This window comes from Hylobates moloch, unplaced genomic scaffold (assembly GCF_009828535.3).
Source record: "Hylobates moloch isolate HMO894 unplaced genomic scaffold, HMol_V3 SCAFFOLD_1, whole genome shotgun sequence".
Classification (NCBI taxonomy): domain Eukaryota; kingdom Metazoa; phylum Chordata; class Mammalia; order Primates; family Hylobatidae; genus Hylobates; species Hylobates moloch.
The window spans coordinates 72,472,183-72,489,846 of record NW_026652276.1 but is presented as its reverse complement, the minus strand read 5'-3'; the positions used below and the strand labels follow the sequence as shown (position 1 = coordinate 72,489,846).

Here is a 17,664-nt window from a genome sequence, read left to right as displayed (position 1 = left end):
CACTTCTGGAGCTTAAGATTTGCTTTTCTTCTCTGTCATTAAAAATTAAACCTGTAGTCAAAAAATTAACCTTCTAAAGGCATTTACAAAATTCTTTTAGAATAAGCTCTGCTTTGTAATATAGTCTGTGTTTTTCATAGTACTGCACATTCCTAAGGTTTACTACTTTGTCTTTTATAGTGTACTTTTTAAAATTTATTTTTTGTAGAGATGGTCTCACTGCATTGCCCAGTTGGGTCTTGAACTCCAGATCTCAAGTGGTCCTCCCACCTCAGCCTCCCATGCCTGTTGGGATTACAGGCATGAGACACCGCATCCGGCCCTTTTATAGTATACTTTCGGTTCTGCTTTGGTTATCTCTTTTTGAAACTTGGCAAATGTTAAAGATTTTATTTGAATTTTGTTATAAGGTTGAAACATTTTATTATTTATTTTGAGACAGAGTCTCGCTTTTTCACCCAGGCTGGAGTGCAGCAGCACACAACCCACTGCAGCCTTGACCTCCTGGGTTCAAGCAATCCTCCCACACACCACCAAGCCCTGCTAATTTTTTATATTTTTTGTAGAGGCAGGTTTTCACCATGTTATCAATCTGGTCTCAAACTTCTGAGCTCAAGTGATCCGCCTGCCTCAGCCTCGCAAAGTGCTGGGATTACAGGCATGAGCCACTGTGCCCGGCTGAAACATTTTAATAAGAGCAGTTAACCATACCTTTTCAACAGGAATTGATTTGGGAACTGTACCTATCTTTTTTTAATGATGTGAAAACTTACTTATTCGTTACTGCTAAGTTTGTGATAAGTATCCTATAAGCCACTCCATTTGTAGTGAAACTAATTCTTTCATTCTCCGTTTAATACTTTAATTTCTGTAATCTAAGATCAGAAAGACTCATAATCAAGTTAATGTATCCTAATTGTTTACTTTGATAACACAACACATTTTCTATACATTTTCTTCATGTTAGAGTCAAGAGAATATGAGTCTAAAATATAATTTTTTTACAAAAAATATGACTCCTAAGGTTTTTTTTTTTAGATTTCTTCTTTGTGTATTAAAGTTTTTATTTCTGTTCCATAGCTATATATGTGACATATAAAATAAATTAGAAAGAGAAGATATACAATACTATGTAAAGTGACTACATTTTTCTTTTAGGCTGGGATATGAAGAACAACAGCCTGAGGTTCCAATTCTTTATCATGATGTAACATCCCTTTTGCTCATCCAGATCTTAATGATGCCACAACCCTTACGCAAAGGTATGTCTTTATAATTCAGATTCTTTGATTATATACTATGTATTTTGAATATTCTAGAGATTATACAGACAAATAGGCTGGGTGTGGTGCCTCATGCTTGTAATCCCAGCACTTTGGGAGGCTGAGGTGGGTGGATTGCTTGGGCACAGGAGCTCGAGACCAGCCTGGGCTATTAATATAGTGAGATGCTGTCTCAAAAAGAGAAAGAGAAAGAGAAGTAAATACAGCCGTAAGTATGATGGATATTTTTTGTGGTAATAACGGACATTGTTTTTTCTATTATTAGCAAATAGTAATCATATCTAAAAAATGACAATGAAAAAGTGTTTACAATTCTTGTGGGTCTGTTCTTTTCAGCTTTTTAGTCACTAAGAGGTAAAGACATGGGAAAACACTCTGAAAATTGTTTAAAAAATTGAAGTGATGATACCAGTGAAAATTCGAAAAATAGAGCAAACTCTCAGCCTTAGTGCCTTTACTCTATATGCATACATATTTTGATATAGTAGTAATTGTAGTTATTAAAAATAGTCTCATCATTTTAAGTTAGTGTTAATATAACATTATTATGTTAACAGCATCAGTATTATATTAGCAACATTTTAATTATTGCTCCTTGATCTTTGTAGCTTTCACTTGAAGACAACATTTAAAATATTCTATCAGATAATTAACATCTTCTGTATTAGAAAACTAGTTTTTATTTTGTTTAACTATTATAAGTTACAGTAGAATGAACATCTATGGGTGTATAAAAGTCTTGTTCCTGGGGAAGACATTGTTTATACAAACTCCAGCTTGATCTTTGATAAATCCTTTTACCTAAGGGTGTGAAATAATCATTTAAAAATATATAGGCAAATTATGATATTTCATGCAAATTATGACATTCTGTAAAAAGTAAAACAATATCATTGATAAACAAGCATAATACACTAGCACTGTGAGCTTCAATTAATATTTTTAATCATGAAATTCACATAAAATAAAACGTACTATTTAAACAATTTAAAGTATACAACTGAAGTGCCATTTAGTACTGTCACAGTATTGTGTGATCATCACTATTAGTTAGTTCCAGAATATTTTCATCAGCCCCAAAGGAAACTTTATGCCTATTAAGCAATCATTTTCTTATTTTCTCCTTCTCCCAACCCCTGGAAACCACTGATCTGATTTCCTGTCTTCATGGATTTGCCTATACTGGATATTTCATGTTAATGAAATTATACATTACGTTGCATTTTGTGTCTGGCTTCTTTCACTTAGCATGTTTTCAAGGTTTATCCATGTTATAGCATGTATTATTACTTCATTTATCTCGATGGCTTGGTAGTATTCCATTGTATGGATATACAACATGGTTTATCCATTTGTCAGTTGATGGACATTTGGGTTATTACCACCTTTTGGCTATTGTGAATAGTGCTGCCATGAACATTCATATAGAAGTTTTTGTCTGAGGTCAGGTATGATGGATCACTTGAGGCCAGGAGCTCATGACCAGCCTGGCCAACATGGTGAAACCCCATCTCTACTAAAAATACAAAAATTAGCCTGGCATGGTGGCACGCACCTATAATCCCAGCTACTCGGGAGGCTGAGGCATGAGAACTACTTGAGCCTGGGAGGTGGAGGTTGCAGTGAGCTGAGATCGCGCCACTGCACTCTAGCGTGGGTGACAGAATGACACTCTGTCTCAAAAAAAAAAAAAAAAAGTTTTTGAACACTTTTTTTTTTGGCAGGGGGGATATATAGCTAGAAGTGGAATTGCTGGATCATATGGTAATTCTGTTTAACTTCTTGAGGTAATTATATATTTAACTGCAAAACATCAGATATTTTTGAATGTTACTTTTTTGGGGATTTAGACTGTGTCTGCTAATTTAATCATTTGTGTTTATAGAGCTTAAAAACCTGTTAAGTAGTCTCATTAAAATTAATCTCTTTGTAAAATTAGTTTCAAATTCTTTAGGCTTTTTGTGTCACTTTGGTTAGTTTTTCTTGATCTAGGGAAACAGTTGCCTTGGATCATGCTGGTTTACTCCTGATTGTGCTCTTCTAATTATATTAGTAGTATTACATTTTGAAGTATTTTAAAAATTACTTTATTATGTCTTCAGAATATTTAAATGTGTTAAATATACCTTTTACTTATAAGATTAGTTATTACATAAACCTGAAAAAGTAAAAGAGAAGGAAACTTAACAGAGAAGATTGTCTCTATGTCACTATTTAATCTATATTAATCAATATTTAATCTAAAGAGAAAAATATTTTAGTTAAGAGTAAAGGACCTGTTGTGTCAGTGTCTGAGAGCTGTAGCTGGTGCATCATCCTCCTTGTCAGAAGTTACTGTTGGCACTGGCTTTCAACAGAAGACGAAGTTCATGCTGAAAGAGGATGCAATACATGAAATTAACCAAACCTACTGAATTTAATTCAGTAGAAACAGAGTTTAAAAACTATATTCTAAAGTGAATCAAGAAAATTGATCTTAGTAATGGTTAAATAAATTCAGGAAATCATCAATGTAAAAATGTATAATATTGTTAATAATCATGCCTTAAAGTAATATCATTAAAGAAGGGTTTCTTGGACAAATTTAATAAGCAAATTTAATAAATTCATTGATTCAGTTCAAGAAATACTTAATAAGTACCTACTGTGTACCAGGTTGCTATGCTTCTTTGCCAAGTACTAGACACACAAAGATGACCAAAACATGGACTTCACCCTTGGGGAACCAAATAGCTAGGTATTTAGCAGTCATTACATTTACCTATAGTTAGAATTGCTTTTAAAACTTGTGCTTTATATTATTTCTTAAAATTTTACAATAATTCAAGATTGGATTATCCTGATATTGGATTATAATGCTATCGAACACATTGTATAATATTTTGCTAGCTGTCATTGTGGTGATGAGTTCTTAGAATTTAGGGTCAAACAAAAAAATGCCATTCTTTATTAATTTTTTTAGTCTTTCACACTTTGAGAACTGGATAGAGGCCTTTAATTGTTAGAAAGTTCAGAGCTTAATTATATTAATTTTCCACAGACAGGTTTTTTTTTTTAGGGGAGGTGGAGAGTTGGGGAAGATAGAGTTATTAATATAAATTTTTCTTCTCCACTCCCTTTTGATGTAAGAGTTAATAGTGGTCTTTATTGGGACAGTGTTATTATAAACTATTTTTATTGTAAGAATGTGTATTTGTGTAACTGTTTAAGTTACCATTTGTTATTAGAAGAGAAAAGCAGAGGAAGGAAATTTTACTGTTTAGACTTACTAGAATGTTAAATGCGTCCCATGGTTTTATCTGAAAAATAGATGGATGCAGAAACCTACCTCTATACCTCTTAAATTTTTTAATGCTTAGCATTGTTTCCAGGTTGAAAGACCTTTTTATGCCAATTTTCTCATCAGAAGCTCAAATTAAATATATTAAAGACAAGTTTTTTTCTTTGATCTCTTATGTCCTTGCATCTTATGTTTCATAATACCCATCACATCACTGGCCTCTAAAGAATAAACTCGGAAGTAACTTCTGACATCACTGTTTTCAGGTATTCATATTTAGTTCTTTATGTACAAGGGGAAAGAAGATTTATAACTTAGGATCAGATTTGGCTATATAATATAAAGAAGAAACCAAATTAACACAGTAGCTTAAATAAGATACTGCTTGTTTTTCTTTCATGTAGAAAGAAGTGTGAAAGTAGGCAGGCCAGACATTTCTACTTCACAGCACCAGATTCTTTATGGTATGGCTCTCATCTCCCTGTGCCAAGGTAGCTGCTAAGAGTTCTAGCCATCACAGTCTAGTTTAAGGCAGCAGGATGAGAGTTAAGAGAGGAACTTCACCTTCTTTTTTAAGAAGCCCTCTTAGATGATTCACACAAAATTTACAATTATTATCTCTCAGGCTAAAATTCTTTCTTATTTTTGAGCCTCCAGGGTTTAAGACATAAAATCATCATCCTTTATAGGGAGTGTATTCGTTCATTTTCATGCTGATAATAAAGACATACCCGAGACTGGGCAATTTAAAAAAGAAAGAGGTTTAATGGACTCACAGTGGATAGCCAAGTGAAAGGGGTTTCCCTGCATGAAACCATTAGATCTCATGAGACTTATTCACTACCACGAGAACAGGATGGGGGGAACCACCCCCATGATTCAGTTATCTCCCACTGGGTTATGGGAGTTAGTTACAATTCAAGATGAGATTTGGGTGGGGAGACAACCAGACCGTATCAGGGAGGGTCAGTTACCCAGGTTTGGATCATGTTGCTGTTCTTGAGGAGCTTCACAAATCTGTTCTTAACAATGCTGTATAGAATACAGACTCCCAAGATTCTATAGAGCATCTGGGACCAGTGATTATAGAATATCCCTGCTTCCAAGATCCCATAAGCGGGGCCCACAAAAGAGATCTTGAATCCTGCTTATTATTTTCCATTGACTTGAAGAAAGAAAATATCTCAGTTTTGCTTTGTTATAAACCAGGGGCTTAAAAAACTATTTATTTACAAGCATACGTAACAGTAAAGAGCAGAGTTTCATGAACCCCCATATCAACTCATGGTCAGTCTTGTTTTATTTATACCCTCACTTATTCCCTCCTCCCTCCCACCTGTGGTTATTTTGAAGCGAATTCCAGACCACGTATCATTTTATCTCTATAGTCTTCAGTATGTATCTCTAAAAGATAAGGATTCTTAAAATAATTTAAAAAAATTCTGAATACAAAATGAACAATTATGCCTAAATACCAGTAAAAATCCCATCAGTGTTCAAATTTCCATAGTTGCTTCTTGTAAATTTTTTTTTTTTTTTTTTTTTTTGAGATGGAGTTTCTCTCTGTCGCCTAGGCTGGAATGCAGTGGCACAATCTCAGCTCACTGCAACCTCCGCCTCCTGGGTTCAAGCGATTCTCCTCCCTCAGCCTCCCAAGTAGCTAGGATTACAGGCACCCACCACCACACCTGGCTAATTTTTGTATTTTTAGTAGAGACAGGGTTTCACCATGTTGGCCAGACTGGTCTGAATCTCCTGACCTTGTGATCCACCTGCCTTGGCCTCCTAAAGTGCTGAGACTACAGGCGTGAGCCACTGCGCCTGGCCCGTAAATGATTTTTTAATATTTGGTTTATTTGGCTTAGGATCCAAAAAAGATCCATACATTGGATTTGGTTGTTATATTTCTTTTAAATCTGTGGGTTGCCTCCCTCCTCCTACCTCCTTGCATTTTATTTGTTGAAAAATATGGGTCTTTTTTCCTTTAGAACTTCCCATAGTCTCTATTTTGCTAATTGTAACCCCAACAATATCATTTAATAACATGATCTTCTGTCCCTGTGTGTGTCCTACAAACTGGCAGATAGATTTAGATGGAATCAGTTTCTTATTTCTTTTTGCAAAAATACTTCATGGATAATGTTAAATACTTTTATCAGGAGATATAATTTCCAGTTGTTCCTCTTTATGTGACAGTAGAAGCTATTGATTATTCTCTAGATTTATTCCTTATTTCATTTCTTAAGTGGAATTCATAAAACTAAAATTTTTTCCTATTTTTCCTATTTGTTTACACATTGGTAAAGTTGATATAGGAAAGGCAGGTTAAATGCTTGATTTTGTACCAGTTTTCAGAAAAATGACTTTTTTTTTTTTTTTTAGCATCCTCCAAAGATGATTGCTTTTTTTCCAGTATTATGAATTCTTGGGTTTTAATATATTTAGTGTCCTTCAGTCCCATAGTAAAATAATAACTGTTTAAATACTTCAGGTTGGCTCGTATCCTATTGATATAACCCCAACAGTCTTTGATAGCCTCTTCGGACCAAAGCTTTATTTATTTTATTTTTTAGGGGGACAGTCTTGTTCTGTTGCCCAGGCTGGAGTACAGTGGTGCAGTCATAATTCACTGCAGCCTTGACCTCCTGGGCTCAAGCAATCCTCCTCCCTCAGACTCCCCATGTAGTTGGGACCACAGGTGCACACCACCACATTTGGCTAATTTTATTTTTTGTAGAGACGGTGCCGGGTGGTTCTCACTTTGTTGCCCAGGCTGGTCTCGAACTCTGGGCTCAAGGAATCCATCTGCCTTGGCCTCCCAAGGTGCTGGAATTACAGGCATGAGCCACTGTGCTGGCCTAAGACCAAAGCTTTTTAGTATGTGGTTCCAGAGTTCATTAATAGGCTTTAAGAAATCCATAAATCTCCTAAAATGGTAAGGAAAAAAAATTGTACATATATGTGCATTTTTTTCTGAGTAGTTTTACAGCTCTTACCAGATTTCCAAAAGGATTTTGACCCCTAAAATTTAATTACTTATATATTATCCTGGGGACTCCTGGCCATAGACAAATGTATTTTGTAGAATCAGCAGATTACAGTGGGATGAGAAATGAGAAGGAAGTGAGAGAATTGAGACAGTGAACAGAGAGATCTTTCAAGAGAGAATGGAGGAGGAGAACAGAAGCCATACGTGATGTACAGTAGTCCCCCCTTACCCATGGTTGCACTTTCTGTGGTTTTTGTTACCAGTGGTCAACTTTGGTCCAAAAAGAGTAAATGGAAAATTCCAGAAATAAATAATTTATACATTTTAAGTTGCATGCCATTCTGAGTAGTACACTGAAATCTCATGCTGTCTTGTCCCTTTCTCCCTGGGAAATGAAGTTTCTTGTTTTCTAGAGCTGGTTTCTGCTTACTTCTTAGAAAATAATTCAGGTTAAAGGTTGATAAGGGAGGGACACACTGAGGTGTGAACGATATTCTTTAGGATCATTGTGAGGATCATTCTTTAATCACATTTAGCCAATCATCGGGGGTTGCAACCGAACTCCCTTCTCCCTCTTTGCAATTTTTTTTTTTAATTTAATTTTATTTATTTATTTATTTTTTTTATTATACTTTAGGGTTTTAGGGTACATGTGCACAATGTGCAGGTTTGTTACATATGTATCCATGTGCCATGTTGATTTCCTGCACCCATTAACTCGTCATTTAGCATTAGGTGTATCTCCTAATGCTGTCCCTCCCCCCTCCCCCCACCCCACAACAGTCCCCGGAGTGTGATGTTCCCCTTCCTGTGTCCATGAGTTCTCATTGTTCAATTCCCACCTATGAGTGAGAACATGCGGTGTTTGGTTTTTTGTCCTTGCGATAGTTTACTGAGAATGATGTTTTCCAGTTTCATCCATGTCCCTACAAAGGACAAGAACTCATCATTTTTTATGGCTGCATAGTACAATACATCCCTTCCCCAGAGCTGACCAGCATCTCTGGACTAGTTTTGGCCAATTCATGGAAGAAGTTCAGTGAGGGTTTTTGTGGCTTCTACTCTACCTTCTAATGTCAGAGGGTCAAAACCTCACCCTGGCATCATGCTGTTGCTGCCATTTGTTGAACACGCAACCCATGAAGAGGGATGAAGCTAAATTGCGCATGTGTGTGTTTCTCCTTTCATAAATACTCATGACTCTTCCTATAGCTTATTGAACATATACACTTAGCCACCCTGTTTAGCATAAATTCCTGACCTCCCTCAAAGGACTTGCTCTTGGCTTATGCTAGAGGCTGTGATTCCCAGTTTGCTGATGGCTAGCCTGCAGGATGCAACCTTTTATGAGAAATAAAGCCCTCCTTTCCAAATTTGTAAACCTTGTGATTCTTCAGTTGACACTGGCAATTTGGCTACGCCAAAGAGAAACTAAAGTTCTTTCTTTTAAGTGAAAAGGTGAAAATTCCTGACTTAATAAGGAGAGGAAAAAAATTGTATGCTGAGGTTACCAAGATCTTTGGTAAGAATGAGTCTTCTATCCATGAAATTATGAAGAAGGAAAAAAAAGTTTGTGCTAGTTTCACAATCACACCTTAAATAGTAAAAGTTATGGCCATAGTACAGTAAATAATTTTGAGAGATCACATTTTCATAATTTTTATTATAATTGTTCTATTATTGTTAATATCTTATTGTGTCTAATTTATAAATTAAACTTTATCATAGGTATGTGTGTAAAGTTGACCCTTGAACAACACAGAGGCTAAGGGTGTGGTCCCCCTTTACTTCTCCACTTCCCACCCTGCTCCACCATGCAGTTGAATCCACTGCACGTATTTTTTGATTTCCCAAAAACTTAATAGCCTATTGTTGACCAGAAGCCTTACCAATAACACTGTCAATTAACACATAATTTGTATGTTATGTGTATTATGTACTTTATTCTCACAATATAAGGCTAGAGAAAAAATTATTAAGAAAATTATAAGAGAAAATACATTTACTATTCATTAAGTGGAAGTGGATCATCATAAAAGTATTCATCCTTGTCATCTTCACGTTGAATAGGCTGAGGAAGAGGAAGGGTTGATCTTACTGTCTCAGGGGTGGCAAAAGTGGAAGAAAATCCTTGCATGAGTAGACCTTCACAGTTCAAACCCATCTTGTTACATAGTACTGCAGATGTAGGATTCAGAACTATCCGCAGTTTCAGACATCCCCTGGGGTCTTGGAGTGTATCTCCTGAGGATAAGGGGGGGATTACTATTTCAAAGGGGTTATTTTTTGTTTTTAAGATAGGAGAACTGTGAGCATCTTTAAGTGTTTGCCATTTAGCCATTCGTAGTAACTCATGATGGTCCTTTACCTTATGTTGCCCTTTCTTAGAAGCCTTTCTATTGGATATCCTTCTTCTCATTGCCATAATGACTTCTCTGTGATTCTGTTTTGATACTTGTCTGACTTGTCTGATTTTTACTATTGCCCTCTCCAGACTGTCATTTCCTCCAAGACTAGCAGCACCATCTATCCTAATGCCCACTTGGTACATCATATGTTCAGTAAATGCTTTGGGGATACAGTGGATGTGTTAAAAACACAATAGTCTTATTTTATGGTAAATTGCTTATTTTCCATTTTAAAATTCAAGAAAGCTATTACTTTCATTTGAATCTTTAACACTTATATTGTGATCACTTCTATATAATGTTTTTTGAGAATGTTGGCAGTTTATTGGACCCCAAATTCAATTGCCTGAAGTATACCCAAAGGACCAACATTTACTACCCTATTAGTTGTTAGACAGACTTGGTATCTTTTCTTGGTTCTATGTTGACTAAGGCAAATGAAGTCTTATTAAACCTTTTGGATTCTTCACTCATCAGAGAGAAAATAGACTTGAGTTTATCACACAGAAAAGCACATCGCAAATTGCTTTTTCTTGTAGACTAGACTTTTTGGAGAGGGTTAGAGCACATGTAGTTAGTAACTCCAAATCATAAAAGGTAAGACTGAGAAGATTTGATGTCTGCATGTGGTATACGCAAAGTGCTTTATGGAAGCAGTGGAATAGTATGTATTTTTACAAAAAATTATCATGGTGATAGGAACAGAATAAAATGTCTGACACCTTCTTCAGATCATGTCCTGTTTACCTGTGTGCTCTTCCCCTAGGGATTTTGTTATTTTAGATATACTCTACCTTGTCTTAAAAGAAACTACAGGTAGTTTGCTTCTAAGGCATTTCAAGTAAGTATTGATCTTCCTTTGTTCATCCTTAGGTATTTTGATAGTTTTTTTTGTAGTTTTTAAACACATTGACTTAGATTAGATATCCAATCCTTTTTTCTCCTTTTTAAATGTTGATAATTGTATTTGAAGGACTTTGTTTTCTGTTTTAATGTTGGTAGTTAGCAGCCCGTTGACCTAATATAAACCTCATGTGAGAGATTCCTTGTTTCTTCTAGGTCCCTAAAACATGTTGGTGTTACACATGGCAAGCATTCAATAAATAAATATTTGTTAAATGAACAAGTGAATGTGAGAACTTAAGCCTTGACTTTAAATTGCCAGTTAATCATCCATTGGTATCCATGGAGATTGGTTCCACGACCCCCTGCCAATATGAAAATCCACAGATGATCAAGTCCCTTACATAAAATGGTGTAGTATTTGCACATAACCTACACATATCTTCTCATACACTTTAAATCATCTCTAGATTACTTAGTACAATATAAACGTTATATAAATAGTTGTTATACTTTTTTTTTAGGGCATAATGAGAAGGGCAAAAGTCTGTACATGTTTAGTACAGACACAACCATCTATTTTTTTTTTCCAAATACTTTTGATCCATGATTGGTTGAATCCATGGATGAGGAACCCACAGGTACAAAGAGCTGACTGTATTTTTTTAAATGATGATAATCAAGACAGACAAATGGACTAAAACCAGAAATTAGTACTTCTCTACAATGAAAAGCTAAAACTATAGTGGCTATCGTTTCTTTTAGTACACTACTTCTATTTTATTTATTTTATTATTATTTTTGAGACAGAATTTCACTCTTGTTGCCCAGGCTGGAGTGCAATGGCACCATTATCGGCTCACTGCAAACGCCATCTCTTGGGTTCAAGTGATTTTCCTGCCTCAGCCTTCCAAGTAGCTGGGATTACAGGCACCCACCACCATGCCCAACTAATTTTTTGTATTTTTGGTTGAGACGAGGTTTCACCATGTTGGCCAGGCTGGTCTCAAACTGCTGACCTCAGGTGATTCACCCACCTCGGCCCCCAAAGTGCTGGGATTACAGGCGAGAGCCATCGCACCCGGCCACATCACTTCTTTTTAGTAAGAGAAAAAATATATGTATGTATAGTTTAAGAAGAAGCTGTATGTGAGTGGTGTTTCTACACAATATAAATGACTTTCTGGTTAGGATGTTTTTGTTTGTACTTAATAGACAAATTCTGTAATGTCTGGCACTTATTAAAATATTTAATTAAATGATGGAATTTTTTTTTATTTCAATGGCACCATCCTTTCCTGGTTCTTCTACTGTCTCATTTCCTACTCATTTTCAGGCTCTTTTTAAATGAATTGTTCTTTATTTCCTGTCCTCTTCCTTCACAATTTTATCTTTTTTCCCATAGCTTTAACTATACGTATTATCTGATGATTCCCAAATCTCTAGCTTTAGACTACAACTCCCCAGTGAGTTCCAGATTTGAATTTTTAGACATGCCTCAAACTCAGTATATATAATGTTAATTTTCTACCTATCCAAGCCTGCTCTCATCCTCTGTTTTACATTTTAGTCAATGCTGCTACCATCTATGAGATACCACCATTACCATCTGCCTCCAAAGGTCCACGAAATCCTGTAATTTCTGTCATCTAAATATTTTTCTAATATGACTCATTCTGATTGTTGACTCATTGTTTTTCCTTAGTTCTGGGCATCCTGAAACTGTATGGAGGTTCCTCAAAAAACTAAAATAGAACTACTGTATCATCCAGTAGTCCCACTTCTGGGTGTATATCCTAAGGAAGTAAAATTAGTATCTCAGAGAGACATCTGCACTCCAGTCCCATGTTCATTGTGGCTTTAATCACAATAGCCAAGATATGGAAACCACCTAAGTGTCTGTCAATGGATGAATAAAGATAATGTGGCATATAAGTACACTGGGACATTATTTAGCCTTAAAAAAGAAGGAAATCTTGCCATTTGCGACAGCATGGATGAACCCATAGGACATTATGCTAAATGAAATAAGCCGCAAAGAGAGAAATACTGCATGATCTCACATGTGGAATCTAAACAAGTCAAAATAGAGAGTAGGAAGGTGGTTCACATGGGACAGGGAGGTGGGGAAAATGGGGAGATGTTGGCTAACGGGTGTGCACTTTCAGTTATAAGATGAATAAGTTCTGGAGATCTAATATACAACATGGTGACTATAGCTGTAATATTCTCTTATATACTTAAAAGGTAATAAGCAAAGAGATCTTAAGTATTCTCAGCACGCACACATACACACAGACACGTGTAACTATATGGGATGATGAATATGTTAACTTGATTGTGACCATCATTGCACAATGTATGCTTGTATCAAAACTACATTGTCTACCTTCAATAATATAATTTTTGTCATTTATACCTCAGTAAAGCTGGAGGAAAAATAAAAGATCATTCTGGCTGCATAAGGAAAGTAGATTGCAGGGGGCTGAGAGGTGATACAGATAAACTACTGTGCTGGAAAGAATTAACATAGAAGGCCTGACTGCTGTCCTTTGAAAGGCCTGCGTGCAAGGTTAGGACTTGACTAGCGTCTGGGAACTTGGATTTCAGGAGGGGTCCCACCATTCCCAGAATTGATAAGAGTGGCACACTATGCGTAAACTGTACAAAGAGTATGGTTTATGCTGAATATACCTGCTTTCCTCTTGAGAGTCTGGAATTTTGGTATGTACTAGGAAGAGAGTACCTGCATGACCCCAGTAAAAACCTTGGGCACTGAGTCTCTAATGACATCCCCTGGTATCCATTTCCTACATGCCATCACAGCTGGTTGTTGCTGGGGGAGTTTAGCACATCCTGTGTGGTTATACTGGAAGAAGACTCTGGAAGTTTCCTCTGGACTTCACCCAATGTGCCTTTTCCCTTTGCTGATTTTCACTTTTATCATTTTGCAGTCATAACGGCTATGAGTATGACTCTGTACTCAGTCTTATAAGTCCTCCTAGTGTATCATCAAACCTGGCAGTGGTCTTGGGGACCCCCAACACAGCCGGTTTGGCTGGGATTATAGGTCTAGGCAAGAAAGGATGGAAGTCTAATCCAGGGTGTTGAAACTGACTTGAGAAATATTTAAAAAGTAGAATGAACAGGACTTGGTGATTATTTTAATGGGGAAATTGTCAAGAATATCTGCAAGTTTCTGACTCCAGCAACAGCAACTGATTAAATGGTAGTATCCATTTACTAGGGGAGGAGTATAATATAATAGAAGGAACACTGAACCTGAAGAAAAATGATCTATATGGATTCAAGTTCAGACCTGGGTGCTTATTAGCTTTGATATCACAAGCACATCTTTCTGAAGCTCAGTTATCCAGTTGAGACTGTTTTGAGGATTGAATGAGACACTTGAAGAAAATTGCTAAGTTATTAGGTAAATATAAATGTTAATTATCAATATTAAAGCTTCCATTTATTAAGTACCTAATATGTGCCAGAAGCTACCAGGCACTTTACATATTGTTACTACTATTTCATATTACTATAGTTTTTTATTTTTATCTTTATTTGAGACAGGCTGTCACTCCATTGCCCAGACTGGAGTTAAGTGGAGTGATCTTGGATTACTATAGCCTTCACCTTCTGAGCTCAAGTGATCCTCTGCCTCCCGAGTAGCTAGGATAACAGGTGCTTGTCACCACATCCAGCCTTTTGTTTTTTTTTTTTTGGAGACAGAGTCTCACACTGTTGCCTGGGCTGGAGTGCAATGGCACAATCTTGGCTCACTGCAACCTCTGCCTCCCGGGCTCAAGCGATTCTCCTGCCTCAGCCTCCCAAGTAGCTGATATTACAGGCACCCGCCACCATGCCTGGCTTATTTTTTGTATTTTTTAGTAGAGACAGGGTTTCACTATGTTGGCCAGGCTGGTCTCAAACTCCTGACCTTGTGATCCGCCCACCTCAGCCTCCCACAGGCATGAGCTACTGTGCCTGGCCACACCCAGCTATTTTAAAAAATTTTTGTAGAGATGGGGTCTTTCTGTGTTGCCCAGGCTTATTGCTATAGTTTTCATTAAATTCTGAAGCCAAATTAGTAACCTAAACATCAAGATTTCTTTTTTTTAGCTTTATAAGATTTATATCATATTCCATATAATACTATCCTTATTAAGATGTATATCATATAGGGGTAGATGCTGTGTTGGTTTTAAACATTGAGACTCCCAAACATTGTTATTGAGCATGTGAAGCCCAGGAAGGGCATTTGCCAGGGTTCCACAGCTATTCCAAGGTTGAATGGCATTAGCACTCTGGTCTTCTGAAAGAGAGCACCCTTTCCACTATGCTGAGTACATCTCATTTATATGTTCTTTGGATGAATAGAGGAATTTTGCTTTCATAATTTCAGATCTGTTGGGCAGCAAATATAATAGTACATTATAATTTCAGACTCTCATGTCTCTAACCCCAGCTCTTTGGGAGGCTGCAATGGGAGGATTGCTTGAGCCCAAGGAATTTGAGACTAGCCTGGGCAACACAGGGAGGCCCCACCTCTACAAAAAATAAAAAACTAATCAGGCGTAGTGGCACATGCCTGTAGTCCCAGCTACTGTTGGGCGGGGCACATTACAGGCCAAGATGAGAGGATCGCTTGAGCTTGGGAGGTCGAGGCTTCAGTAAACTGTGATCACGCCACTGCACTCCAGGCACCACACTGCCCGGGTGACAGACTGAGACCTTGTCTTAAAAACAAACAAACAAACTATTAAGTGTTGAAAACAAAAACCAATTACATATGCAAAGAAAGGCATATATTTGTAAAACTATCTTGAGTACAAAATATCTAGATTCCAAAGAAATAATGATTTTTTTTCTCTTGCAGACCACTTTACCTGCATTGTGAAGGTACTTTTTACCCTACTGTACACACAGGCTCTTGCAGCACTCTCAGTTAAATGCAGCGAAGAAGATAGGTCAGCCTGGAAACACGCGGGAGCTCTCAAAAAGGTTAGTCTCTTTCTAAATTTGTCATTTAGCAGGTAGGTGAAGTCATTTAAGCTGGGGATATTGAATGAATAAGAGTAGGTGTTACAAAATGAGTTACTGGTATTTTAATTGTATTTTGAGCACCTACAGGCTAAAAAACGTTTAAAATGTTTTCATTAAACAATGAGGCCTTCTATATCTGTCTCTAAACCTCATGCTTTTATCCCTTTATATTATATTTGAGCAGTTTTGTTTTGCTTTTTCTGTAAGCCTTAAACTTAGAGAAGTTATAAAAATTGTGCTAACACAGTGAGCACATGATAAAATATCTGCAGACTTATCTTATTTGCCACTTTTTCTTTTTGTCCCTATCCCCAATCACAATCCAAAGATAGCTTTAAAGATAGCTTTTGATGTACCACTTCTCAATTTAAAATCCTAGTCTTTTCTTTCTTTCTTTCTTTTTTTTTTTTTTTTGAGGCAGACTCTCTGTCACCTAGGCTGGAGTGCAGTGGCGTAATCTCGGCTCACTGCAACCTCTGCCTCCTGGGTTCAAGCAATTCTCTTGCCTCAGTCTTCTGAGTAGCTGGGACTACAGGCGCCTGCCACCATGCCCGGCTAATTTTTGTATTTTTAGTAGAGACAGGGTTTCACCATGTTGGCCAGGCTGGTCTCGAACTCCTGACCTTGTGATCCGCCCACCTCAGCCTCCCAAAGTGCTGGGATTACAGGCGTGAGCCTCCGCGCCCGGCCAGTCCTAGCCTTTTCTTAATTATGCGTCTTGAAACATTACCTTTTTTCATGTTAGAATATACACAAGTTCTTAGCAAACTCAAAGGAACTCAGTTTAAGCTAAATTATGCAAACTGTTTAGAAAAATTATGCTAAATGTAAGTACTTTCAGTAGCTTGAGAACAAATGAGATACTATAGGGTTATAGAACCGAAGAACTGACTGACTGGTTCAGCTTAGAGATAGATAAAAGAAGAAAATTGCTTCAGTGTTTATTTGTAGAAGTTGGTAGGAAAAAATAATAGGTATAGTGTAAATTGAACCTTTTGATTGGCTCACAGAGTCTTAAGGGGTTTTTAAACGTCATTAAAACTTTTTTTGTTGAAATCATATCTACTTGTATCAAAGGAGAGAGAACCAATTATAAATACATGAAATGTATTCAATATAACCTTCACTGTTATCATCAGTTTACTCTCATATCACAATTATGTGTACATTTAATATCGTATCATCACAGAGTTCACTATGTCTTAATTATGGGTTAAGGATAATTATGTATTATGTGTCAGTTGGCTATCAAACCCAAGTACAAGGCCAATCTCCTGCCACTAAATAGAGATGTTACTTTTTTAGTCAAAACATAACTGTCTAAGCCTCAGCTTTCTCAAAGGTAAATGAAAGGTTTGGACCATATGATTTATAAGGTCACTTCTATTTCAATTCTGTTATTCTAAATTCTCAAAATGAATTTCTGTCTTTCTTGAAAGATTTTTTTCCCCTTGTTGCTGGTTAATTCTTGGACAGTTTTTCTTTTTGTAATTATCTTTAGTTTTTTCTTTTTTTTTTTTTTTTTTTTTTTTTTTGAGACAGGGTCTCATTGTCACCCAGGCTGTAGTGCAATGGTATGATCAGGGCTCACTGCAGCCTCAACCTCCTGGGCCCAAGAGATCCTCCCACCTCAGCCCCGACGAGTAGTTGGGGCTACAGGCTTGTGCCACCAGGCACGGCTGATTTTTTCTATTTTTAGTAGAGCTGGGGTTTTACCATGTTACCCAGGCTGGTCTCGAATTCCTGGACTCAAGGTAATCCACCTGCCTTGGCCTCCCAAAGTGCTGGGATTACAGGCGTGAGCCACCTTGC

General features: G+C 36.8%; 1 protein-coding gene and 1 long non-coding RNA gene across 8 annotated transcripts in view; one reads left to right on the top strand and one right to left on the bottom strand.

Annotated features, from left to right (window-relative positions):
* Positions 1 to 17,664, bottom strand: part of LOC131383869 (uncharacterized) — a 90,126-nt gene that overhangs the window by 30,613 nt on the left and 41,849 nt on the right. For all 4 annotated transcript variants that reach the window (XR_009214271.1, XR_009214266.1, XR_009214270.1 and 1 more), the window contains exon 2: positions 3,560 to 3,655. This is a non-coding gene — a long non-coding RNA (uncharacterized LOC131383869). The remainder of the gene's footprint in view (positions 1 to 3,559; positions 3,656 to 17,664) is intronic.
* UBR3 (ubiquitin protein ligase E3 component n-recognin 3) overlaps positions 1 to 17,664 on the top strand; it is a 270,447-nt gene that overhangs the window by 225,644 nt on the left and 27,139 nt on the right. For all 4 annotated transcript variants that reach the window (XM_058441285.1, XM_058441287.1, XM_058441284.1 and 1 more), the window contains 2 exons: positions 1,159 to 1,262; positions 15,686 to 15,810. In XM_058441285.1, coding sequence (XP_058297268.1) covers positions 1,159 to 1,262; positions 15,686 to 15,810 — 229 coding nt within the window. The remainder of the gene's footprint in view (positions 1 to 1,158; positions 1,263 to 15,685; positions 15,811 to 17,664) is intronic.